At 49.2% G+C, this 25,906-nt stretch overlaps 1 protein-coding gene across 1 annotated transcript in view; it reads right to left on the reverse strand.

Moving 5' to 3' along the window:
* C1H22orf23 (chromosome 1 C22orf23 homolog) overlaps positions 1-25,906 on the reverse strand; it is a 137,922-nt gene that overhangs the window by 24,117 nt on the left and 87,899 nt on the right. The window contains exon 7 of the mRNA XM_030208181.1: positions 23,938-23,977. Coding sequence (XP_030064041.1) covers positions 23,960-23,977 — 18 coding nt within the window. The 3' untranslated portion in view covers positions 23,938-23,959. The remainder of the gene's footprint in view (positions 1-23,937; positions 23,978-25,906) is intronic.

Consider the following 25,906-nt stretch of genomic DNA (forward strand, 5'->3'; position numbering starts at 1 on the left):
CAGGAGTGACTATTCGCACAGTGCCTTCCTTCCTGCCCAAGATTGTTTCTCGCTTCCATGTGAATCAGCAGCTCTGTCTCCCTTCCTTTCGTAGGGAGGACTACCCAGAGGAGTACTCTGCTCTTAAATATCTGGATGTGAGACGAGTCATCTTCAGATACTTGGAAGTGACCAATGATTTCCGGAAATCGGATCATCTGTTTGTCCTGTTTGCAGGTCCTCGTAAGGGTCTGCAGGCTGCTAAGCCTACAGTGGCAAGATGGGTCAAGGAAGCCATTGCAGCGGCTTATGTGGCCGCGGGGAAGGTGCCGCCTATCCAGCTGAAGGCTCACTTCAAGAGAGCTCAGGCGGCCTCGATGGCAGAGGCCGGATCCGTCTCCTTGGAAGAGATATGCAAGGCGGCAACTTGGGCTTCGGCTCATACATTCTCCAAGCATTACCGTTTGACTGTGGCTGCACGGGCGGAGGCTCGGTTTGGAGCTTCAGTGTTGAGGTCAGGGATTTCAATGTCCCGCCCTGGGTGAGTACTGCTTCGGTACATCCCACCAGTCTATGGATTGATCAGCTTGATGATATGGAAGGTAAAATTATGTATAATCATACCTGATAATTTTCTTTCCATTAATCATAGCTGATCAATCCATAGCCCCTCCCAGATATCTGTTCTGTTTTTATTCTGGTTGCATTTCAGGTTCAAGTTTAGTCTTCAGTTATTTCAGAAAGACTTCGTGTTCAAGTTCTTTCACTTGGATTCTTCAAGAGTTGAGACGAGTTTGTGTTACAGTGAGCTGCTGCATTCCTCTCCCCTCCGTTTTACGGGGCTGGATTGAGACATAAATTCTGCCGGCACTCCCTCCCGCTTCGTGCGGCTGTAGGGCAGCTTTGTACCCCTCCCGCTTCGGCGGTGTTAGGGTCAGTCAGCTCCTCCCGCGGTTGCGGTTGCAGGATAAGCCAGATCCCCCCGCATCGGCGGGTGTGGTGTCCCTCCCCCGCTCCGCGGGGATGAGCTGGACGGATTCCCCTCCCCCACTTGTGTGGGGATGAGCTGGGTTAATTCCCCTCCCCCGTTTCGGCGGTGGTGAGCTGGGCAGAGTGTCCCTTCGTGGGTGTAATTCTCTAAGTGCTGAGTCCTGCGGATGGAGCTTTGATATCGACATACTGAGGAGTTTCCGGCAGCACATGACCACATATAGGGAGGCAAAAGTTTGCTCTCTATCTCCACCTGCTGGTAGATGGACACAACCCACCAGTCTATGGATTGATCAGCTATGATTAATGGAAAGAAAATTATCAGGTATGATTATACATAATTTTACCATTGTGTCGGTTGCAATGTGACCAATCTCTGTTAGCTTTAATCCCTTTCTTACAAACGTATCAGTCTATAATTCGACATGAGCATCACAGATTGCTTAGGGTCTTTTAAAATTGGAGTAATTATTATTTCACTGATGCCCTCTTTTATCAAGCCACGCTAGCGGCTGTCTTGCGGTAATACCAACAAAGTCCATTCAAAGTAAATGGGTTTTATCGGCATTACCGCCCCAGCAGCTGCTAGCACGGCTTGATAAAAGGGGGCCTACGTTTGTTTGGAAAAATACCCTCTGATAGTTGTAATTGAATCCAGTTCAAAAGGAAATCATAGAAACATGCAGGAGCTGATTACATAAGATTTGGAGGACAGATATCTAACATACAATAAAAAACATATTTCTTGTATAAGTGAAAATAAATCATTCCATTACAACGGTAAAAGGTCCGTCCAAAGCCTATTTCCTCATCATAAAATTCATCAAGATCAGACCCTATGTTAGAAATATGATTGAAGAAAGTATTACACAATTCCTGTAGCATGTTAAGTCTTCTATGGACTTCTCCAAGTTTGACTTTCTCTGTGGTATGCGTTTCTTTTTTTTTTTTTTTCTTTGTCAATGTTGGCCCCTCTCAAATTATGCATCCAATAAACCCCAGGCCCAATATTCAAGGTATGTTAAGCTGTGTTTGTTGCTTGCTGACAAAGCATATCTATCTGTACATTTTTCATTATAATGAAATCTATTTGTTAAATGGCCAGATTTTACCTATATAATGAGGCCACATTTGTGAAGAAGTAATGTCCATTCTCCCGAGAACAAGCAGGCTGCTTGTTCTCACGACTGGGTTGACGTCCATGGCAGCCCCCACCAACCGGAAGAAAACTTTGCGGACGGTCCCGCACGCAGGGCACGCCCACCGCGCATGCGCGGCCGTCTTCCCGCCCGTGCACGACCGTTCCTGCTCAGTTTTTTCTATTCCACACTGGAGAGAGACGTGTTATCGTCTCTCTCTTTGTCAGCCCCGGAAACCGTTTTTTTTTCTTGTTTCGCGTATGCGTTCGCGTATTTTTTCTTAGAAATCCAAAAAAAAAAAGTGTCCTCGTCATTCTTAGCCACGAGGGTGCTTCGTCGCGGCTTTGTGGCCGTGCGGTCATTTCTTTTTCGGGTGTGCTTTTCACCGCCACCATCGACGACTTTGACCTCGCCGACGCAATTTTTCTGTCTATGTCCTCAAAGGTCTCGAGCGGATTCAAAAAATGTGGTTGGTGCGGTAGGCAGATCTCGCAGACCGATACTCACGCTTGGTGCCTCCAGTGCCTCGGCCCGGAGCATAATTCCAAGATGTGCACCTTGTGTCTTGGCTTGAGGAAGCGGATACAGGTGGCGAGGCAAGTTCTTCGGACCGTCTTTTTGGAATTTGCGCCGGCCCTTCGACGTCGACCTCGATGGCATCGGTGTCGACAGCCGGGTCTTCGGTACCGATGTCGACGAAATCGGCACCGACCCCAGGAGTACAGGTACCGTTGGCCCGTCGGTGATGGCGGGGGTGAGCGGCCGCGCGGGCAGTCTGCCCCGGCCACTCCCTCTACCCAGGGCCATCGGGACCGAACCCTGTCGGATCCGATTCCTCGAGGCCGGGGGGGTTCTATCTCCTCCTCGTCTCTTCCGCCGAGCGCCGATGACGGGCATCGAAAGAAAGCAAAGAAACACCGTCATCGGTCGCCCACGGCGCATGGGACTGCCAGCTCCGGTACTTCGAGGGATGACTCAACGCCCAGGAAGTGGCAGTGCCGGGAGGCGCTTTCCCCCTCAGTTGAAGAGGTGTCGCTGCGTCAGTCCGCGGGTACTTCGGTACCGTCTCCTGGACCCGAGCAGCTTCCGGCACCCACACCGGCCCCCCTGCCTTTCCCGACAGTGGGCCTTGACGAGTGCCTCCAAGCCATCCTTCCCGGAATCCTGGAAGGGCTGATGCGCCAGGCTCTGCCGGCACCGGGGGTGCTTGCGCCCCTGGCGCCGTTGATGGAGGCGCCGGTGTGCTCTGGCCCGATGCTGAGGCCTCCGACGCCGACGCCGCTTGCGGCACCGGTGTCGACCGCCACGCAGGTGGAGTCCCCGTCGATGTCGATGGGGGAAGCTTCGTCCCCGCCGGCGCAGGAGTCCACCACTCGGCACCACCATCGAGGACGTGGTTCCTCGCAGCCGAGACGGGCCCGGTTGAGGTCTGAGCTGAGAGAGCTCATGTCCGACACCGAGGAGGAGGCCTCGTGGGGGGAGGAGAAGGACCCCAGATATTTCTCCTCAGAGGAGTCTGTGGGCCTTCCCTCTGACCCTACACCTTCACCGGAGAGGAAGCTCTCACCTCCTGAGAGCCTCTCCTTTGCCTCTTTTGTCAGGGATATGTCCATCTGCATTCCCTTTCCCGTGGTCTCTGTGGATGAGCCGAGGGCGGAGATGCTCGAAGTCCTCGACTATCCATTACCACCTAGAGAGTCTTCCACGGTGCCGTTGCATAATGTCCTCAAAGAGACACTGCTTCGGAACTGGTTGAAGCCATTATCTAATCCCACCATCCCCAAGAAAGCGGAGTCCCAATACAGGATCCACTCAGACCCAGAGTTGATGCGGCCTCAATTGCCTCATGACTCGGCGGTCGTGGACTCTGCTCTCAAGAGAGCACGGAGTTCGAGGGATACCACCTCGGCGCCCCCTGGGTGGGAGTCTCGCACTCTAGACTCATTTGGGAGGAAGGCCTACCAATCTTCCATGCTCGTGACCCGCATCCAATCATACCAGCTCTGCACGAGCATCCACATGCGGAACAATGTGAGGCAACTGGCGGACCTGGTCGACAAGCTCCCCCCGGAGCAGTCCAGGCCTTTTCAGGAGGTGGTCAGGCAGCTGAAGGCGTGCAGAAAGTTCCTGTCCAGGGGTATCTATGACACCTGTGATGTGGCATCTCGAGCTGCGGCCCAAGGTATAGTGATGCACAGACTCTCATGGCTGCGTGCCTCTGATCTGGACAACCGCACCCAGCAGCGGCTGGCGGATGTCTCTTGCCGGGGGGATAACATTTTCGGCGAGAAGGTCGAGCAGTTGGTGGACCAACTACACCAGCGGGAAACCACTCTCGACAAGCTCTCCCACCGGGCGCCTTCAGCATCCACCTCTACAGGTGGACGTTTTTCCTGGGCCCGGCAGGCTGCACCCTACGCCTACAGCAAGCATAGGTACACTCAGCCGGCCCGAAGGCCTCCTCAGGCACAGGGACAGTCCCAGCACGCTCGTCCCCATCAACAGCGTGCGCCTAAGCAGCCCCCTGCGCCTCCACAGCAAAAGCAGGGGACGGGCATCCATGGGAACATAGCTGCCATCAAAGTACCTGTACCGGACGACCTGCCAGTCGGGGGAAGGTTGAAAGTTTTTCACCAAAGGTGGCCTCTCGTAACCTCCGACCAGTGGGTTCTCCAAATAGTGCGGTGCGGATACACCCTGAATTTGATCTCCACTCCGCCAAATTGCCCACCGGGAGCCCAATCCTTCAGCTCCCATCACAAGCAGGTACTTGCAGAGGAACTCTCCGCCCTTCTCAGCGCCAATGCGGTCGAGCCTGTGCCACCCGGGCAGGAAGGGCAGGGATTCTATTCCAGGTACTTCCTTGTGGAAAATAAAACAGGGGGGATGCGCCCCATCCTAGACCTGAGAGGCCTGAACAAATATCTGGTCCGAGAAAAGTTCAGGATGCTTTCCTTGGGCACCCTTCTACCCATGATTCAGAAAGACGATTGGCTATGTTCCCTGGATTTAAAGGACGCTTACACTCACATCCTGATACTGCCAGCTCACAGACAGTATCTCCGATTCCGTCTGGGGACACGGCACTTTCAGTATTGTGTGCTGCCCTTTGGGCTCGCCTCTGCACCATGGGTGTTCACGAAGTGTCTCGTGGTGGTTGCGGCGTATCTACACAAACTGGGGGTGCACGTATTCCCGTATCTCGACGATTGGCTGGTCAAGAGCACCTCAGAGGCAGGAGCTCGTCGGTCCATGCAGTGCACTATTCACCTTCTGGAGCTGCTGGGGTTTGTGATAAATTACCCGAGGTCCCATCTCCAGCCAGTCCAATCTCTGGAATTCATAGGAGCTCTGCTGAATTCACAGACGGCTCAGGCTTTTCTTCCCGAAGCGAGGGCGCACAATCTCCTGTCCCTCGCTTCCAAGACCAGAGCGTCTCAGCAGGTCACAGCTCGGCAGATGTTGAGACTCCTGGGTCATATGGCCTCTACGGTTCATGTGACTCCCATGGCTCGTCTTCACATGAGATCTGCTCAATGGACCCTAGCTTCCCAGTGGTGCCAAGCCACCGGGAATCTAGAAGATGTCATCCGCCTGTCCGTCAGTTGTCGCAAATCGCTGCACTGGTGGACAATTCGGACCAATTTGACCCTTGGACGTCCATTCCAAATTCCGCAGCCCACGAAGGTGCTGACGACGGATGCATCTCTCCTGGGGTGGGGAGCTCATGTTGATGGGCTCCACACCCAGGGACTGTGGTCCCTCCAGGAACAAGATCTTCAGATCAACCTCCTGGAGCTCCGAGCGGTCTGGAACGCACTGAAGGCCTTCAGAGATCGGCTGTGTTACCAATCATCCAAATTCGGATAGACAATCAAGTTGCAATGTATTATATCAACAAGCAGGGGGGCACCGGATCTCGCCCCCTGTGTCAGGAAGCCGTCGGGATGTGGCGTTGGGCTTGCCAGTTTGGCATGCTTCTTCAAGCCACATACCTGGCAGGCGTAAACAACAGTCTGGCTGACAGGCTGAGCAGAGTCATGCAACCGCACAAGTGGTCGCTCCATTCCAGAGTGGTACGCAAGATCTTCCGAGAGTGGGGCACCCCCTCGGTGGACCTTTTCGCCTCTCAGACCAACCACAAGCTGCCTCTGTTCTGTTCTGTTCCAGACTACAGGCGCACGGCAGACTGGCGTCGGATGCCTTTCTCCTCCATTGGGGGAACGGCCTCCTGTATGCTTATCCTCCCATACCTTTGGTGGGGAAGACCTTGCTGAAGCTCAAGCAAGACCACGGCACCATGATTCTGATAGCGCTTTTTTGGCCCCGTCAGATCTGGTTCCCTCTACTTCTGGAGTTGTCCTCCGAAGAACCGTGGAGATTGGAGTGTTTTCCGACCCTCATTTCGCAGAACGACGGAGCGCTTCTGCATCCCAACCTTCAGTCTCTGGCTCTCATGACCTGGATGTTGAGGGCGTAGATTTTGCTTCGTTGGGTCTGTCTGAGGGTGTCTCCCGTGTCTTGCTTGCCTCTAGAAAGGATTCCACTAAAGAGTTACTTTTTCAAGTGGAGGAGGTTTGTCATTTGGTGTGAGAACAAGGCCCTAGAACCTCGTTCTTGTCCTGCACAGAACCTGCTTGAATACCTTCTGCACTTATCAGAGTCTGGTCTCAACACCAACTCAGTAAGGAATCACCTTAGTGCGATTAGTGCTTACCATCATCGTGTAGAGGGTAAAGCCATCTCTGGAGAGCCTTTAGTTGTTTGATTCATGAGAGGCTTGCTTTTGTCAAGGCCCCCTTTCAAGCCTCCTGCAGTGTCATGGGATCTCAACGTCGTCCTCACCCAGCTGATGAAACCTCCTTTTGAGCCACTGAATTCATGCCATCTGAAGTACTTGACCTGGAAGGTCATTTTCTTGGTGGCAGTTACTTCAGCTCGTAGAGTCAGTGAGCTTCAAGCCCTGGTAGCTCATGCTCCTTATACCAAATTTCATCATAACAGAGTAGTACTCCGCACTCACCCTAAGTTCCTGCCAAAGGTGTTGTCGGAGTTTCATCTTAACCAGTCAATTGTCTTGCCAACATTCTTTCCCAGACCGCATACCCGCCCTGCTGAACGTCAGTTGCACACATTGGACTGCAAGCGAGCGTTGGCCTTCTATCTGGAGCGGACACAGTCCCACAGACAGTCCGCCCAATTGTTTATTTCTTTCGACCTCCAATAGGAAGGGGGTCGCTGTCGGGAAACGCACCATCTCCAATTGGCTAGCAGATTGCATTTCCTTTACTTACGCCCAGGCTGGGCTGACTCTTGAGGGTCATGTCACGGCTCATAGTGTTAGAGCCATGGCAGTGTCAGTGGCCCACTTGAAGTCAGCCATTATTGAAGAGATTTGCAAGGCTGCGACGTGGTCATCTGCCCACACATTCACATCACATTACTGCCTCCAGCAGGATACCCGACGCGACAGTCAGTTCGGGCAGTCGATGCTGCAGAATCTGTTTGGGGTTTGAATCCAACTCCACCCTCCAGGACCCGATTTTATTCTGTTCAGGCTGCGCTCTCAGTTAGTTGTTCTTCGTAGGTCAATTTCTGTTATGCCATCGCCGTTGCGAGGTTCAATTGACCTGGGTTCTTGTTTTGAGTGAGCCTGAGAGCTAGGGATACCCCAGTCGTGAGAACAAGCAGCCTGCTTGTCCTCGGAGAAAGCGAATGATACATACCTGTAGCAGGTGTTCTCCGAGGACAGCAGGCTGATTGTTCTCACCTACCCTCCCTCCTCCCCTTTGGAGTTGCGTTTTTACTCATTCCTTTGCTTGTCATTCAACTGAGCGGGAACGGTCGCGCACGGGCGGGAAGATGGCCGCGCCCTGCGTGTGGGACCGCCCGCTAAGTTTTCTTCCGGTTGATGGGGGCTGCCGTGGACGTCAACCCAGTCGTGAGAACAATCAGCCTGCTGTCCTCGGAGAACACCTGCTACAGGTATGTATCATTCGCTTTACATGTCCATTTAATTTAGGCCTGCTGAAGATAATCACAAGGGCGGTCACTGCTTACACCTATATTTAGTAGCATTATACAAAGATGGTGCTTAAGTTTAAACTGGATGCTTGTGAAAGTGTCTGCAGCCTTACAGAGCAATGGCCAGAGACTTGCAGGTGAGCTACAGAAGTTGCTTGGCTACAATCTGAGTTGTGGGCTATATGACACAAGTGGTAGAAAAAGCCTACCCCTAAAGGAGTTCATTGGACCAGTAAGAGGGGTGTATAATTATCAACAACCATAGATAAGGAAGCACAGCCAGAAACACCCTTTACTGGTTCAACCATTTTCATTGGGCTTGTCCTACTACCATCCCAGTGCCTTGTTCATACTTCAGTCTAATTTCACACCCACCTTCTTCACTTTTGGTTCTTGCTTTATAGTTTGTTCCTGATCCTGCCTTGTTCCTATGCTGTCCATCTATGCTTGCACAGGTCAGGTCCTTACAGTGCCCCCACTGAAAATCAACCCTACTAAATTTTAATTTTTTATTTTAGATTTATTTTACTACTCCATTTCAGTAGGCACAGTCACCTTTACAGTTTTTGATTTGTTATACCAAATGCTGAAAAACAAGCTAAAAGATACAAAAACAGGGTGCAGACGTGCCATGCGCTTAAGGGGCCTGATCTTGCACACTGGCTTCCTCTTTAGGCCCCAGCAGTCTCCCACAGGAGCCTTTCATTGCATCACCTCTCTTCCCCCCCCCCCCCCCCCCATTCTGTCCTGCAGATGCAGCATCTCCCCTTCACTTTCCTCTGCTCTACAGACTTGCCTGTTTGCTGGTGCTCTTGCATGAGGCCCTCTCTGGCCAGCACTGGCATCCTTCCCTCTATTGTAACCTCCTATTGTGGCAGAGGGAAAGAAGGCCCAGAGTAGCCGGAGAGAGCTTGATATAAGTAGTGCCGGCAAACCTTCAAGTTTGTAGGGCAGGGTAGGGCACAAAGAGGAATGATGACAGACACGCAGGAGGAATGAGTGGGAAATGCTGCACTTGAATGGAAGGAATGGGAAGCTGCATTTGGATGGAATGGAAGGAATGGGAAGCTGCATTTGGATGGAAGGGAGGGGAGGGGGGAAATGCACTTGAATGAAAGAGTAGGGAGTGAAGGAGATGTGCATGAAGGGAAGAGAGAAACAAATGTTGCATTTGAATATGAAGGAAGAGAGGGGGGGGAAATGCTGTACATGGCTAGAAGAAAAGGGAGAGTTGAGGGAGGGAAAAGAAAAGGATGCCCAGATTGTGGGGTGGGGAGGTAGAGAAGAAAAGTTGCCAAGATAGTGGGGGAGGAGAAGAAGAGATGCCAAGGTGGAGGGGGGAGAGGAAGAGGTGGCAGAATCTGGGGGGAAAGAAGGAGGGGTGCTGGTCTTGCAAAGGGGAGACAGGAGTGAGGAAAGAGAGAGGAGCACTTGCTGGAGCGCTCGGGGGGGGGGGGGGGGGTGTGGTAGATGGAGGAAAGAGAGAGGAAAAGATGATGGCTTGGGGGAGGGGAAGACAGGAAGGAAGGAGGAGAGAGATGCTGGCATGTGGGGGGGGGGGCATAGGGACACAAAGAGTTATGTTGGGTAGAGCAGAATAGCGACACAGAGATGGGCGATGCTCAACGTGGCGGGAAGATAGGGGCAAGGACATAACGGTGGTAGATCTCCAGCTTTGGGATGGGCCACCCTTGGCGTCTCTGAGGACAGGGTGTAATTTCATAAATGTTTTTCTGTAGGTGAAGCCTGTTTTATATGCAGGAGAGACCCTCAATAAAGCTGTGTGGTGGTATGCACATGGCAGCAAATGGACATGGATGCCATCTGTAGGCATTCCCTGGGATGTAGTTTGGGAACAGCAGGGGCAGAGTTGCAATGTATATGTGCATTTTATAAAATAGGCAAATAATATAGAATGCATGCACACATTTACACCTTCAGAGCAGGTGTAACAACATTTACAACAGAACTTGTATTCTGCAATATACCTTGCGGTTCAATGAGGATCACAATGTATTGAAACTGGAAATTTCCAAGAAATACATCATTTAGTTGCATACACCTATGCATTTTCTATCTTAAACTAACAGATATATAAACTACTATCTTAATCAAAAGAATTCAAGATGTACTTCCTGAATAAATAGGTTTATAAGTAAATGTGTGCATTGGCATTTCTTGCTCCAGAAGCTAGCTTTGAGTGCCTATTTTATAAAAGTACATGGGGGCCTATATTATCTTTATAAAATAGATGCCTTCTTGGACTTCTCATCTAGGCATCCTGTTATAAAATGAGGCCCCCTACAGTGAATTATATGACACTTGCAATAATTCTATTGTGAAGGAGGAAAAGACCTGAATAAAATGTGGCACAATCTCAATGGATATAGTGCTGGCACTGCTTTCCCTCTGCAGATGACGTTCAATGTGAGCAAGTGCAAAGTGATGCATGTGGGAAAGAGGAACCTGAATTATAGCTACGTCATGCAAGGTTCCACGTTAGGAGTCACGGACCAAGAAAGGGATCTAGGTGTTGTCGTTGATGATACGTTGAAATCTTCTGCTCAGTGTGCTGCTGCGGCTAAGAAAGCAAATAGAATGTTAGGTGGTATTAGGAAAGGAATGGAAAAACAAAAATGAGGATGTTATAATGCCTCTGTATCGCTCCATGGTGTGACCGCACCTCGAATATTGTGTTCAATTCTGGTCGCCGTATCTCAAAAAAGACATAGTGGAATTAGAAAAGGTGCAGAGAAGGGCGATGAAAATGATAAAGGGGATGGGACGATTTCCTTATGAGGAAAGGCTAAAGCGGCTAGGGCTCTTCAGCTTGAGAAAAGGCGGCTGAGGGGAGATATGATAGAGGTCTATAAAATAATGAGTGGAGTTGAACGGATAGATGTGAAGCATCTGTTCACGCTTTCCAAAAATACTAGGACTAGGTGCGATGAAGGGAGTAATTAAACAAAGAACATTGTTCCTTATCACAAGCCAATAAGTTGCAAGATCCAAGACAACATGGTTTTACCAAAGGGAAATCGTGCCAAACAAATCTCATTGAGTTGTTTGATTGGGTGACAGGAGAATTGAATCAGGGACGAGCTATGGACGTAATCTACTTAGATTTCAGCAAAGTTTTTAACACGGTTCCCCACAGGAAGCTCTTAAATAAACTGGATGGGCTGAAGATAGGACCCAAAGTGGTGAACTGGATTAGGAACTGGTTGACGGACAGACGCCAGAGGGTGGTGGTGAATGGAATTCGCTCGGAGGAGGGAAAGGTGAGTAGTGGAGTGCCTCAGGGATCAGTGCTGGGGCCGATTCTGTTCAATATATTTGTGAGTGACTGCTGAAGAGTTAGAAGGTAAAGTTTGCCTATTTGCGGATGATACTAAGATCTGTAACAGAGTGGACACCCAGGAGGGAGTGGAAAACATGAAAAAGGATCTGAGGAAGCTAGAAGAATGGTCTAAGGTTTGGCAATTAAAATTCAATGCGAAGAAATGCAAAGTGATGCACTTAGGGAATAGAAATTCACGGGAGACGTATGTGTTAGGCGAGGAGAGTCTGATGGGTACAGATGGGGAGAGGGATCTTGGGGTAATAGTATCTGAGGATTTGAAGGCGACGAAACAGTGTGACAAGGCGGTGGCCGTAGCTAGAAGGTTGTTAGGCTGTATAGAGAGAGGTGTGACCAGCAGAAGAAAGGGGGTGTTGATGCCCCTGTATAAGTTGTTGGTGAGGCCCCACCTGGAGTATTGTGTTCAGTTTTGGAGGCCGTATTTTGCTAAGGATGTAAAAAGAATTGAAGCGGTGCAAAGAAAAGCTACGATAATGGTATGGGATTTGTGTTACAAGACGTATGAGGAGAGACTTGCTGAACTAAACATGTATACTCTGGAGGAAAGGAGAAACAGGGGTGATATGATACAGACGTTCAAATATTTGAAAGGTATTAATCCACAAACGAACCTTTTCAGGAGATGCGAAGGCGGTAACATAGTAACATAGTAGATGACGGCAGAAAAGACCTGGACGGTCCATCCAGTCTGCCCAAGAAGATAAATTCATGTGCTACTTTTTTATTTGTACTGTCCTCTTCAGGGCACAGACCGTATAAGTCTGCCCAGCACTATCCCCGCCGCCCAACCACCAGCTCTGGCACAGACCGTATAAGTCTGCCCAGCACTAGCCCTGCCTCCCAACCACCAGCTCTGCCACCCATTCTAGGCTAAGCTCCTGAGGATCCCTTCCTTCTGCACAGGATTCCTTTATATTTATCCCACGCATGTTTGAATTCCGTTACCGTTTTCATCTCCACCACTTCCCGTGGGAGGGCATTCCAAGCATCCACCACCCTCTCCGTGAAAAAATACTTCCTGACATTCTTCTTGAGTCTGCCCCCCTTCAATCTCATTTCATGCCCTCTCGTTCTACCGCCTTCCCATCTCCGGAAAAGGTTTGTTTGCGGATTAATACCTTTCAAATATTTGAACGTCTGTATCATATCACCCCTGTTTCTCCTTTCCTCCAGGGTATACATGTTCAGGTCAGCAAGTCTCTCCTCATACGTCTTGTAACGCAAATCCCATACCATCCTCGTAGCTTTTCTTTGCACCGCTTCAATTCTTTTTACATCCTTAGCAAGATACGGCCTCCAAAACTGAACACAATACTCCAGGTGGGGCCTCACCAACGTCTTGTACAGGGGCATCAACACCTCTTTTCTTCTGCTGGTCACACCTCTCTCTATACAGCCTAGTAACCTTCTAGCTACAGCCACCGCCTTGTCACACTGTTTCATCGCCTTCAGATCCTCAGATACTATCACCCCAAGATCCCTCTCCCCATCCGTATCTAGCAGACTCTCACCGCCTAACACATACGCCTCTCTTGGATTTCTACTCCCTAAGTGCATCACTTTGCATTTCTTCGCATTGAATTTTAATTGCCAAACCTTAGACCATTCTTCTAGCTTTTTCAGATCCTTTTTCATGTTTTCCACTCCCTCCGAGGTGTCCACTGTGTTACAAATCTTAGTATCATCTGCAAATAGGCAAACTTTACCATCTAACCCTTCGGCAATGTCACTCACAAATATATTGAACAGAATCGGCCCCAGCACCGATCCCTGAGGCACTCCACTACTCACCTTTCCCACCTCCGAGCGAACTCCATTCACCACCATCCTCTGGCGCCTGTCCGTCAACCAGTTCCTAATCCAGTTCACCACTTTGGGTCCTATCTTCAGCCCATCCAGTTTATTTAAGAGCCTCCTGTGGGGAACTGTGTCAAAAGCCTTGCTGAAATCTAAGTAGATTACGTCTATAGCACGTCCACGGTTCAATTCTCCGGTCACCCAATCAAAGAATTCAATGAGATTCGTTTGGCACGATTTCCCTCTGGTAAAACCATGTTGTCTCGGATCTTGCAACTTATTGGCTTCCAGGAAATTCACTATTCTTTCCTTCAGCATCGCTTCCATTACTCTTCCAATGACCGTAGTGAGGTTTACCGGCCTGTAGTTTCCAGCTTCTTCCCTATCACCACTTTTGTGAAGAGGGACCACCTCCGCCATTCTCCAATCCCTCGGAACCTCTCCCATTTCTAAGGATTTATTAAACAAATCTTTAAGAGGACCCGCCAGAACCTCTCTGAGCTCCCTCAATATCCTAGGGTGGATCCCATCCGGTCCCATGTCTTTGTCCACCTTTAGTTTTTGATACACACTCTCTTTCGTGAACGGTGCTATATCCACTCCATTCTCAAATGAACTTTTGCTAGTCCATCGTGGTCCTTCTCCCGGATTTTCTTCAGTAAAAACAGAACAAAAGTATCCATTTAGCAAATTTGCCTTTTCTTCATCATTATCTACATAGCGGTTTGCAGTATCTTTTAGTCTCACAATTCCCTTTTTAGTCATTCTCCTTTCACTAATATACCTGAAGAAATTTTTGTCACCCCTCCTTACCTTTCTAGCCATTTGTTCTTCAGCTTGCGCTTCCGCCAGACGTACCTCTCTCTTGGCTTCTTTCAGTTTCCTCTGGTATTCCTCCCCGTGTTCCTCGTCTTGAGTTTTTCTGTATTTCTGGAACGCCAACTCTTTACCCTTTATTTTCTCAGCCACTTGCTTGGAGAACCATAGCGGTTTCCTTTTTCTCTTGCTTTTATTTACTTTCCTTACATAAAGGTTTGTGGCCCTATTTATAGCTTCTTTCAGCCTGGACCACTGCCCTTCCACTTCTCGTATGTCCTCCCAGCCCATCAGCTCCTTCCTTAGGTATTCCCCCATTTTACTAAAGTCAGCATGCTTGAAATCCAGGACTTTGAGTTTTGAGTGGCCACCCTCCTCTTCAGCCGTCATATCAAACCAAACCGTTTGATGGTCACTGCTGCCCAGGTGGGCACCCACTCGGACATTTGACACGCTATCCGCATTTGTGAGAACCAGATCCAGCTTCGCTCCCTCCCTCGTGGGTTCCATGACCATTTGTCTGAGCAGAGCACTTTGGAAAGCATCCACAATCTCTCTACTTCTTTCCGATTCTGCAGACGGAACCTTCCAATCTACATCCGGCAGATTGAAATCTCCCAGCAACAGCACCTCTCTCTTCTTTCCTAACTTTTGAATATCTGCGATCAGGTCTTTATCTAATTCTTCCAATTGTGTTGGAGGTCTGTAGACAACACCCACGTGGACAGAGGTTCTATCATCTCTTTTTAAGGCGATCCATATCGCTTCTTCCTTACCCCAGGTCCCTGTCATTTCGGTTGCTGTGATATCATTTCTCACATATAGAGCTGCTACTCCACCTTTACGACCCTCTCTATCCTTCCTAAATAAATTATAGCCTGGTATGTTTGCAACCATTGAGCCATGTCTCTGTGATTGCAGCAACGTCTAAGTCTGCCTCCAACATCAGGGCTTGAAGGTCATGAACTTTGTTGCCAAGACTGCGAGCATTTGTGGTCATTACTTTCCATTTACATTTCCTGGTATGTGTTTCAACATTTGATATGTTGGTGTGTTTTTTGTCTTTGGGTCCCTCCATATCTTTTTGTTCCACCTTAATTTCTTTTGCTTTTGCTGTTTCTTCTGGCTCAGTTCTATTTTTAGGAACCTCACAGTGCTTTAGTGGAGCAAAAGAATTCTGTAGGGGTAACACTTGTGAGGGTGTATGCCTCTGTGTCGCATGATGAAGTCTGCCTGAGCCTACTGTGAACCATCTATTCTTAGGTGGTTTTATCCTTTGAGGCAGTGGTGTGAATTTGGTTTGATTTTGTGCAGTGTGATTTTGTGCAGTCTTAGAAGTTGCTTTAAGTGCATCTAATTCCTGCTTTAATTTACTGAGCTCTTGTTTTAAATTAGCGAGCTGATTACAGATAGGGCAAGCCTTACGTTTCCAGATGATTGGCCTTGAAACTAAAGCTCCACAATTATTACAGAGAATAAAAGTAATCCTGATTTGTTGGAATGGGTATGAATATGTGTTTTATGATGGGGCTTGACAGTGTGTAAGATTAACTTTACTCCTCAGCAATTTGAGACAGTTGTAATTTGGATGGAGTTAAGTTGTGATAAGTAGTGTAGTTAGAATAGGAATTTAGGAAGTGTCAGTCTTGGGGTGGGTGGGTATAAACCAGGGGCGTATCTGGAATCCGGCGGTAGGGGGGGCCAGAGCCAGAGAGGGGGGGCACATTTTTGCCTGCCTCCCTCCCCCCCCCCCCGCCGCCGCCTCCTCTCTCCACCCCCTCCCCGCCGTCAACCCTCCCCCGCTGCTTACTTTTGCTGGCGCCGAGGTCCGACCCGCAATCGCCGTTTTTCGTCTTCCTCCGTGGCCATGCTTCCAGGAAGTAACGCTGCAGTGCTGATTCGTTGAATCCAGTTCGACGTCTGACGTCAGACGCCGAACTGGATTCAACGAATCAGCACTGCAGCGTTACTTCCTGGAAGCATGGCCACGGAGGAAGATGAAAAACGGCGATTGCGGGTCGGACCTCGGCGCCAGCAAAAGTAAGCAGCGGGGGAGGGTTGACGGCGGGGAGGGGGGCCAGGGCGACATCTGCGGGGGCCCAGGCCCCTGTGGCCCCACGCAGATACGCCCCTGGTATAAACCAGTGGTGTGCTGGAGCCGGCTCGCACCGGCTCGCAAGAGCCGCTTGTTACATTTTGACAGCTCTTGCGAGCTGGTTGTTGTTGGGGGCGAGCCGGCTCCATTGCACGAGGTAAGCATGGCATGGATGGGCAGAGGGAGGCAGGGGAGAGAATTGCTGGGCATGGATGGGCAGAGGAGAGATTGCTGGGCATGGATGGGCAGAGGGGGCAGGGGAGAGAAGAGAATTGCTGGGTATGGATGGATAGAGAGGGGCAGGGGAGAGAGGAGAGTTTCAGGACATGGATGGCGGGGAGAGCAAGTGAAATTCTGGACATGGATGGAGGGGAGGGAAGGGAGAGAGAAGAGATGCTGGACATGGAGGGAAGATAGAGGAAGGAGATTAGATGAGGGAAAAGGAAGTGAGGAGAGAAACTGCACATGGATGGAGAAAATAGGCAGAAGCTGGATCCACTGTACAGTCAAGTATGCGGAGGACCAGAAATGAAGAAGAAAGGAGGAAAGAAAAGAAATAAATGGAAAGGAAGCCCTGGAAACTGAGTCAAGGGAACAGATAGAGAGCAGCAGAATCAGATACTGGACAAAACACAAAAAAGGCAGAAGATAAACCAAAACAGACCAAAAACAAGGGAGTAAGAGCGCCAGAAAAGTTTAATAGGACCCTACATGGTCCGTGTTTCGGCCAACAGGCCTTCCTCAGGGGTCATGAAACAAAAAACCAAAATACAGCCTGTATGACAGGTTCAGATGTTATGAGCAGCAAACAGGTCCCTGGAGTAGTCTAACCACTAGACTACTCCAGGGACCTGTTTGCTGCTCATAACATCTGAACCTGTCATACAGGCTGTATTTTGGTTTTTTGTTTCATGAATATCTTGGAGGTGTACCTGTAAATGTCAGATTCAGGACCCCTGAGGAAGGCCTGTTGGCCGAAACACGGACCGTGTAGGGTCCTATTAAACTTTTCTGGCACTCTTACTCCCTTGTTTTTGGTCTGTTTTGGTTTATCTTCCGTCTTTTTTGTGTTTTATTCTGTTTTCACGGGAGATTTGGACTTCTTTTTCGTGGAATCAGATACTGGACCAGCATGATCAGAGAAACAAAGTCACCAGACAACAAAGGTAGAAAAAAAATAATTTTATTTTCATTATAGTATTTGGAATATGTCCACTTTGAGAATCAGGTGCTGAACGTTAAAAGTGTATGTTTATTTACTTATTTATGGCATTTTATCCCATATTAAACATGAATTAGATTGGAACCTGGGATCATTTAATTTTTTTTTCCAGGAGAGAGTAATGTGTTGGCTGCCGCCCCCCCCCCCCCCCCCCCGGGTATAGCCAGCTGTGCAAATTTTTTTGGGGGGGGCGCAGTGGTGGATGGGGGGCGCCGAGGTGGACGGGGGGGGGGGCGCTGAGGTGGACGGGGGGGGGGGGGGGGCGCCGAGGTGGACCAGGGAGAGAGCCTGTTGTTAAAAATTTACCAGCACACCACTCAGGGCCGGTCTTAGCAAGTGCGGGGCCCTATGCAGACCAATTTGATGGGGCCCCACCCTAGCCCTGCCCCCACCCTAGCTCCAGGGCCCGCCACCCCTCCCTCCGAGCTCCAAGGCCCCCAGCTCCAGGGCTTGTCGATCCTGCAGTCAGTGCCAACTGAAAGCAATGTCTTTTTCACAAACACAGATACACCCTAATCCACTATAGAATAAGTAATCATAAACTTTCTATTTAGACAAAAAATAAAATGAAACCCCAAGATGCCAGACTCTGCATACAATGCAACACCACAGAAACAGAATATGTCCTCTAGTACTGTGCAAAATATAAAGACAGCAGATGTAAATTTGAAAAAAACTAACAAATACCAATCACCACCTCACAAATTAACAAATAGAAATAAAACAAATATAGAAAATAAAATACCATTTTATTGAACTAATATATTTAACTTTCAGAGGCCAAAACATCCTTCCTCAGGTCAATACAGTATAGTACTGTTACAGTATCCTTTCTTGACCTTAGGAAGGGGGTTTTGTTCTCCGAAAGTTAGCCAAAATGTATTAAAATTAGTCCAATAAAAAGATTACCTTGTTTGCATGTTCTATTATAAACATTTATTAACATATCTACAATACTACTTTATCCTAAAGCAAAAAAATTTAAATATATATTTTATTTACAGTTTGTTGTCTCTGGTTTCTGCTTTCCTCATCTTCTTTTCACTGTCTTTCTTCCATCCAGCATCTGTCTTCGGTCTCTCTCTGCCATCCAGTGTCTGCCCTCTCTGCTGTCCCCTCCATCCAATGTCTGCCCTCTCTTCCTGCCCCTTCCACCCACATCTGCCCTCTGCCCCTTCCATCCACCATCTGCCCCTGTCTGCCCTCTCTCTCTCCCCCCCATCCATTCACTGTCTGCCCTTTCTATCCCTTCCCTTTCTCTCTGCTCCTTCAATCCACCATTTGCCCTCCCTCTCCCATCCATCCAGGGTTTGTCCTCCCTCTTGCTCCCCCATCCAGGATCTGCTCCTCTCTCTGCCCCTTTTTTCAGCCCCCAGTTCCAGCCCCACTATCCCACCAGTCCCCGCTTCAGCCCCCCAGCCACTTCTCCCTGTCCCCTTTTCAGCCCCCAGTCTCAGCCCCTGTCCCTTTTCAGTCTCCAGCCTCTTATCCCACCTAACCTCCTTTTCAGCCCCCAGTTCCAGCCCCCTTCATCCACATGCCTTGTATTAGGGCCCCCCTTTTCAGAACCATTCTCCCACCTGACCCACGCATACCCCATTTTCCCACCAGCCCCAGGCATGGCCCCCATTTTCCCATATTGCCCCTTCTTAGACCCAGTCCCCTTCAAGAACCCAGTCTCCTCCCCACCCGACCCCTTCAACCATCCAAGAACCCCCTCTCCACCTCAGTCCCCTTCTCCCATCCAAGAACCCCAGTCTCCTCCCCACCCACCCCCTTCTCCCATCCGAGAACCCCCTCCCCAGTCTCTCCCATCCAAGAACCCCAGTCCCCTCCCCACCCATCCCCTTCAAGCATCCAAGAACCCCCTCCCCATCCCCTTCTCCCATCCTTGAACCCCCTCCCCACCTCAGTCCCCTTCTCCCATTCAAGAACCCCAGTCCTCTCCCATCCGAGAACACCCTCCCCAGTCTCTCCCATCCAAGAACCCCAGTCCCCTCCCCACCCGTCCCCTTCAACTATCCAAGAACCCCCTCCCCACCCCTTCTGCTTTTCCCATCCATGAGCCCCCTCCCCACCTCAATCTCCTTCCCATTTGAGAACCCCCTCCCCACCCTTCCCCTACCTGAGAGTCCCACACCCTTCTCCTATCTGAGTCCCTCCCCACCTACCAGCTCCATTCTCCTGCCGCCCAGGCCCACCACCCTCACTGTCTTAAAAAAAAACCCAATTTGAAGCGCTGGAGTAACAGGCAGCAGCGCCTCGCGTCTGCCCTGCTACTAAAAATCTCTTCGACGACGTCATTGGGCCTTCCCACATTGAGTCCCGCCCGCCCTCGCGGTAATTGGAAGTTACCTCAGAGGAGGGCGGGACTCAATGTGGGAAGGCCCAATGACATCGTCGAAGAGATTTTTAGTAGAAGGGCAGACGCGAGGCGCTGCTGCCTCAGCCTGTACTCCAGCGCTTCAAATTGGGTTTTTAAAGGCAGGACAGGACGAGCAGCGCCAGGAGCGGATTCGGAGCACCCACCCGCTGACATCTGGGGCGGACCGCCCCCACCACGTCGCCGTTGCGCGTTGTTGAACTTGGGAGGGAGGGAGAGTGGTGCTCGGGCGGTCGAGGCGACCTGAGGCGCGCTGCGCCCCTTAGCGCGAGGCCCTATGTGGCCGCCTCGGTCGCCTCGCCTTAAGACCGGCCCTGACACCACTGGTATAAACCTTAACTTGTGGAATGTGTTTGCTGTAAAACCTATCTTAGGCCTGTATTAAGCCTCTTTTCTACAAAGCTGATTGGGACAAGGGGAAGACAAGGATAGTAGGCAGAGATGTGCAAAAAAACCACAGTTCTAGGGTAGGAAAAGCCACAAATATAGCCAACACAAGTCTTATCTGAGTTTCTCCCAGCCACAGACCAGCAACATAGCTCTCCACAGAAAACATACTTGTGCTTTTAAAATGGCTGCAGAAAAAAAAAAAAAAACAGGTGAGATGGGGTGGAGGAAGGAGCTCAGAAACACTTGGCAAAAGAAAGATTTCTAATACTTGCTGGCAGTTTGAAATCAGAAATCTAGTTTTCAGATTCACAGATATCAATAAACCAGTTTGAAACACAAACAGTTTGAAACACAGTAGAACGAGAGGACATGAAATGAGATTGAAGGGGGGGCAGACTCAAGAAAAATGTCAGGAAGTATTTTTTCACGGAGAGTAGTGGATGCTTGGAATGCCCTCCCGCGGGAGGTGGTGGAAATGAAAATGGTAACAGAATTCAAACATGCTGATACCTGTCCGCTGTACTCCAACCCTGCTCGTGAGCCCTTGAGCCCAGACCCCCCCTCCCAACAGTAAGGAAGTCAAGGGGAGCCCAGGGTAGACTGAACCACAGTAGCAAGAGCCCGCCTTCAGTGTACTCACCAAAGACACCAGCTTCGAGGAGAGGAACAGGCTTCCTCACAGGTAGAGGATACAGGAACCAGCCGGCACCAACTGGAACTCCCTACGAACAGCAGGCACAGAAACTGGGGCAGCTAACCGTCTTCACCTGCACTTAGCTAACATTCAGTAAGGGTTGAGCCCTTACCTGCAGTCAGCCGGCAGGGCTTAGGGACTCCCGAACCCGCAGCAGCACAAGGAGAAGCTGAACCCCACTGAGAATCAGATCTGGGCAGGCAGAACCCCGAACTAAACCAAAAAATAAAAATAAAAAAACAAGCCAGAGGCAAGCTACTGGCTACAGCACACAAACACACTCAGGGTCGGTCTTAGCAAGTGCGGGGCCCTATGCAGACCAATTTGGTGGGGCCCCATCCTAGCCCCGCCCCCACCCTAGCGCCACCCCATTGACAAGATTATTCCATTTTTAGAAAAAATTTTTATTTATGAAATTTCAAATAAAGACAAATGAAGCTAAACTTGTACAAAAAATTGATTGAAATAATAAGCACAATGCTACCATAAAACCTCCCCTCCCCAGAAATTATTCAGTTCAAGTCCACTACAATTAGTAGTTCCAATTCTCATAAAGGAGAATAAAGGAAAAATATTAAGAAAAGATCGAGTACTTTCAAATTCCCCTATTACTCTGTAACCCATCAAACCAGAGAGGCAAGTAGCCACATCAGTTACTAAAATAGTTTGAACTGATTGTACCTACTTTATATCAGATTTTGATACTTCATGATTTCCATTCTCAGATTTTAGCTTAGTAATCTTTTCTTCCTGTGATGGCAGTCTAGCTTCCAAATGATTAATTCGAGGTGTCATATCATTAATTACTGGAAGCAATGTTTTAGCTAAATCTGCTATTGCCATCCAAATTTTTATCAGGAGAAATATCTGCAGATCTATGTAAAAATAACCCAGATATGTTAGAAACAGCCTCTTCCAAGTCAGAAGATCTTACTTGCTCGGCTTCTCCAGCAACTAATGTTGTTGGGCCAAATTCCTCTCAGGGAGGCAGACATTTCCAACCCTTGCACTGTCCGCAAGCGTTGTTAGATGAGAGAGACACTTCTCCTGATCTGCCTGCCTGCATGGAATCCGATTTCGATTTGGTATAAGTGCACAACTGTTGGCGTCAGCAACGATGGCTCACCTCACGTCCTCACCACCTCCGACCAGGCTCCAGCTTTTCCCGCTCAGTGACTCCCGTCCTCGTGTCCGGAAACAGGAAATATATCAGAAGGCGGGACATTGAGCGGGAAGCTGGAGCCTGGAGGTGAGCCGTCGCGCTGCAATTGTCTGTCGTCGCCGTCGGAGGCGAGGCCATTGCTGCCTGGGCTGGCTCGCTGGCATCGCTCAGTTAGTCGCCAGGGTCTGGGGACTCGGGAGCTGTCATAGTAACATAGTAGATGATGGCAGAAAAAGACCTGCACGGTCCATCCAGTCTGCCCAACAAGATAAACTCACATGTGCTACTTTTTGTGCATACCTTACCTTGATTTGTACCTGTCCTTTTCTGGGCACAGACCGTATAAGTCTGCCCAGCACTATCCCCGCCTCCCAACCACCAGCCCCGCCTCCCACCACCGGTTCTGGCACAGACCGTATAAGTCTGCCCAGCACTATCCCCGCCTCCCAACCACCAGCCCCGCTTCCCACCACCGGTTCTGGCACAGACTGTATAAGTCTGCCCAGCACTATCCCCGCCTCCCAACCACCAGTCCCGCCTCCCACCACCGGCTCTTGCACAGACCGTATAAGTCTGCCCAGCACCATCTCCGCCTCCCACCACCGGCTCTGCCACCCAATCTCGGCTAAGCTCCTTAGGATCCATTCCTTCTGAACAGGATTCCTGTTGATAGTATTCTCTAACCCCTGACGCAGCCCTTACGTGGGTGAAGCCTGTGTCGGGCTAAACAATTTTATTTCAGAATAAAAGACTTTGGAGCATATATTCCTGAGTCAAATCTCTTCTTTCAGGTACCGGGGGGGGGGGGGGGGTCTTAGATTAGGATCGCAGGGTGGGGGCACTAGACTACCAGGGAGTTCTCTTTTTATGGGACTAGGGAACATAGTATACTTAATACAAGGGAGGATTTTGGTTATGGAATATGAGGTTAAGACCACTATTGTGTGGGCATCTGGGTGAGTAGGAGGGAGGAAGGCGGGCTCAGCAGGCCCAAGCCGGGGGTGGGCGCTGCTCCGGTGGTGGCGGGAGCGGAGCGGCTGAGCTGCGGGAATGGGGATCATCTCAGGCGACTAAGATGAGCAGCAGCGGAGGTCAGAGTGGAGGCACGAGCAAGGCAGAGTTGAGGCGCACTGCGCGGGGCCCCCTTAGGTGTGGGGCCCTATGTGGCCGCCTTGGTCGACTCTGCCTAAGACCAGCCCTGGTCGTGTTAAAATCATGGCAGTAATATGTGGCTTAGCATGAAATGTCAAGTATCCTGTTAGTACCTGAGCAGGGATTACTCAGGCACGGACAGGAAACTTGACACTAAAAAAAAAAGAAGAAAAGAGAAACACATGCTGCAAAATGGCCGGCCTGCCCCCTTCCAATATTAAAAAATATTTCTGGGTGGCCCCAATGGCCCCCTGTACCCCTTCCTCCCTACTACTCACCCAGATGCCCACACAATAGTGGTCTTAACCTCTCATTCCATAACCAAAATCCTCCCTTGTATTAAGTATACTTTGTCCCCTAGTCCCATAAAAAGAGACCTTCCTGGTAGTCTAGTGCCCCCACCCTGCAATCCTAATCTAAGACCCACCCCAGTACCCGAAAGAAGAGATTTGACTCGGGGAATATATGCTCCAAAGCCTTTTATTCTGAAATAAAATCGTTTAGCCCAACACAGGCTTCACCCACGTAAGGGCAGGGGTCAGAGAATACTATCAACAAATAAAACACAAACATGTTAGCAAAAATACTCATAAATAATAATGAATAACAAGGATAAAAATATAAATAACTATAAAAGCCAAAACATGTACATACACACACACTTAAAACAACATGGTTACATAAATACTTATTTAAACCAGAAGGATTAGTTATAAAGTAAAAGGACACCTACCCAAGCGCTGTTCAAAAATGCCTCAGCACCTTAGGTAAAACTGAAAGATAGAAACAAATGTAGTAGGGCCAAATTATATAACAGCATCATGGTAGTAAATTCCATAACACAGCATAAAAAGTTCTCCTTTTACTAACTTAATCCAGAAGATGGCAGCGTCTCACAGCATACCTGCAGTTTTCATAGAAACTACAAACTGGTTTTTGCAGGACTGCTTTACATACCTCTGAAAGAGGTCATAGATAAGTAAGACTAGAAAACCACTTTTGACTTTTTATATTTTCATTTTTATACATCCTGAATTTTTGTTTACAGGACTTCTTTAGCCCTGTTATACGGTTCACCTATGTTTCCAGTATTATAATTTACATTATTCATATGTTTTAAGTGTTGGTTGAATGTGGAACGCATGATGACATCAGTGACAAGCACTAACATCACCATGGTAAGGAAGTACTTTCTTATGTCTCCTGTGGGTTTTTTGGTGCCATTTTGTATCTGGATGGTTTTTTAGTGGCGTTCTATTAGCGCATTTTTTAGTAATTATATTCATTTAAGGATTAGAATGCATGTGACTGCCTTTGGTATATTTGGAGTAAAACATTTTACAAATTTTATTATTAAGTTTTAGCACAGCAGAAACCAAAAGCCAAAATTTGATCGACCTCTACATTACATTGAGTGAGACTGAAGGCCAATGAAGAAGTTTTTCTCATGGGCCCCAACCATATCAAACATCAGCTCGGATAGATGTGAATTCTAAAAACTGACATATTGTAATCCATAAACATAAGATAAAACTCTTTTTTTTTTTTTTTTTTTTCTACCTGTGTTGTTTGGCTATTTTATTTTTATAATCATGTGGGTCCCAGTCTCTGTTTTCTCTTTTCCTCTCTTAGCTCTCTTGCCAGGGTCTCCTTGTCCATTTAGTATTTCTTCTCTCTCTCCATGTCCACCATTTATTTTACCCTCTGCTTCCCTATTCTTGCCCTGTTCAGCATCTCCCCTCTGTGTCCATAAACCCTCCCTCTGTCCAAGCATCACCCATCTATATCCCTAACCCCCCACCCCAATATGTTCCTCATGGCACCTCTGTATAGCTAGCTATCCCCCCACATGTCCTTCATTACCTCTCTATGTCCTTATCCCCTCCCCATTTCCAGCTTCTCCCCTCACTCTTCCCTTCCATTCCTCCTGCAAGTCTTCCTCCTAGCCAGCATCTCTTCATCTCTCATCCCTCCTATCCTCCTCCCCCAGGGTCAGCATCTTTTCTTGTCTCTTTCCTCCCTCCAGTGCCCCCTCCCAGGGGTCCAACATTTCTCATTGACTCTGCCCTTTATCCAGGCCCCTTCGCTGTGGGTCCAGCATCTCTCTCTTCCTCCTTCCCTCATAGGTCCCAACAACTCTCCTCTTCCCCCTCCAGTGGTCCCAGCATTTCTTCCTGCTGCCTCACTCCCCCTTTGTTCTGGCATCTATACCTCTCTCTCTTTTCGCAATCCTCTCCCCCAGCACTCCTTTAAACTTGCCTTTGTGCCCAAGTGGCAGCACTAAATACACATTGCCTTCAGCTGGCCTGGGGCCTTTCCTCTGAGACATCCTGCCCCACCAGAAACAGGGAGTTGTGGAAGTGGAATGTGTCAGAGGGAAGGCTCTGGGTCAGCTAGCTAGAAAAATATGTATTTAGCACTGTTGCTGGGGAGGGGAGGATAGGCAGAGACACTGGGACCACTGGGGAAAGAAGGTGAGGTGATAGGAAGAGACACCGAAAAAGTGCCTGAGAAAAAAGAAAGGAAGAGGTTCTTGGTGTGTAAGCTGGAGAATGGGACTGAAGTGGGTCCAGTGGTGTGCTGGAGCCAGCTTGCAAGAGCCGGTTGTTAAATGTTTTGGCATCTTGCGAGCCGGTTGTTGTGGGAGAGTGAGCCAGCTTGCCTCTCCTCCCCCCCTCCCGCGAGCTGCAGGGTCACAGACT

The sequence above is a fragment of the Microcaecilia unicolor genome, chromosome 1 (assembly GCF_901765095.1).
Source record: "Microcaecilia unicolor chromosome 1, aMicUni1.1, whole genome shotgun sequence".
In the NCBI taxonomy this organism is placed as follows: Eukaryota; Metazoa; Chordata; class Amphibia; order Gymnophiona; family Siphonopidae; genus Microcaecilia; species Microcaecilia unicolor.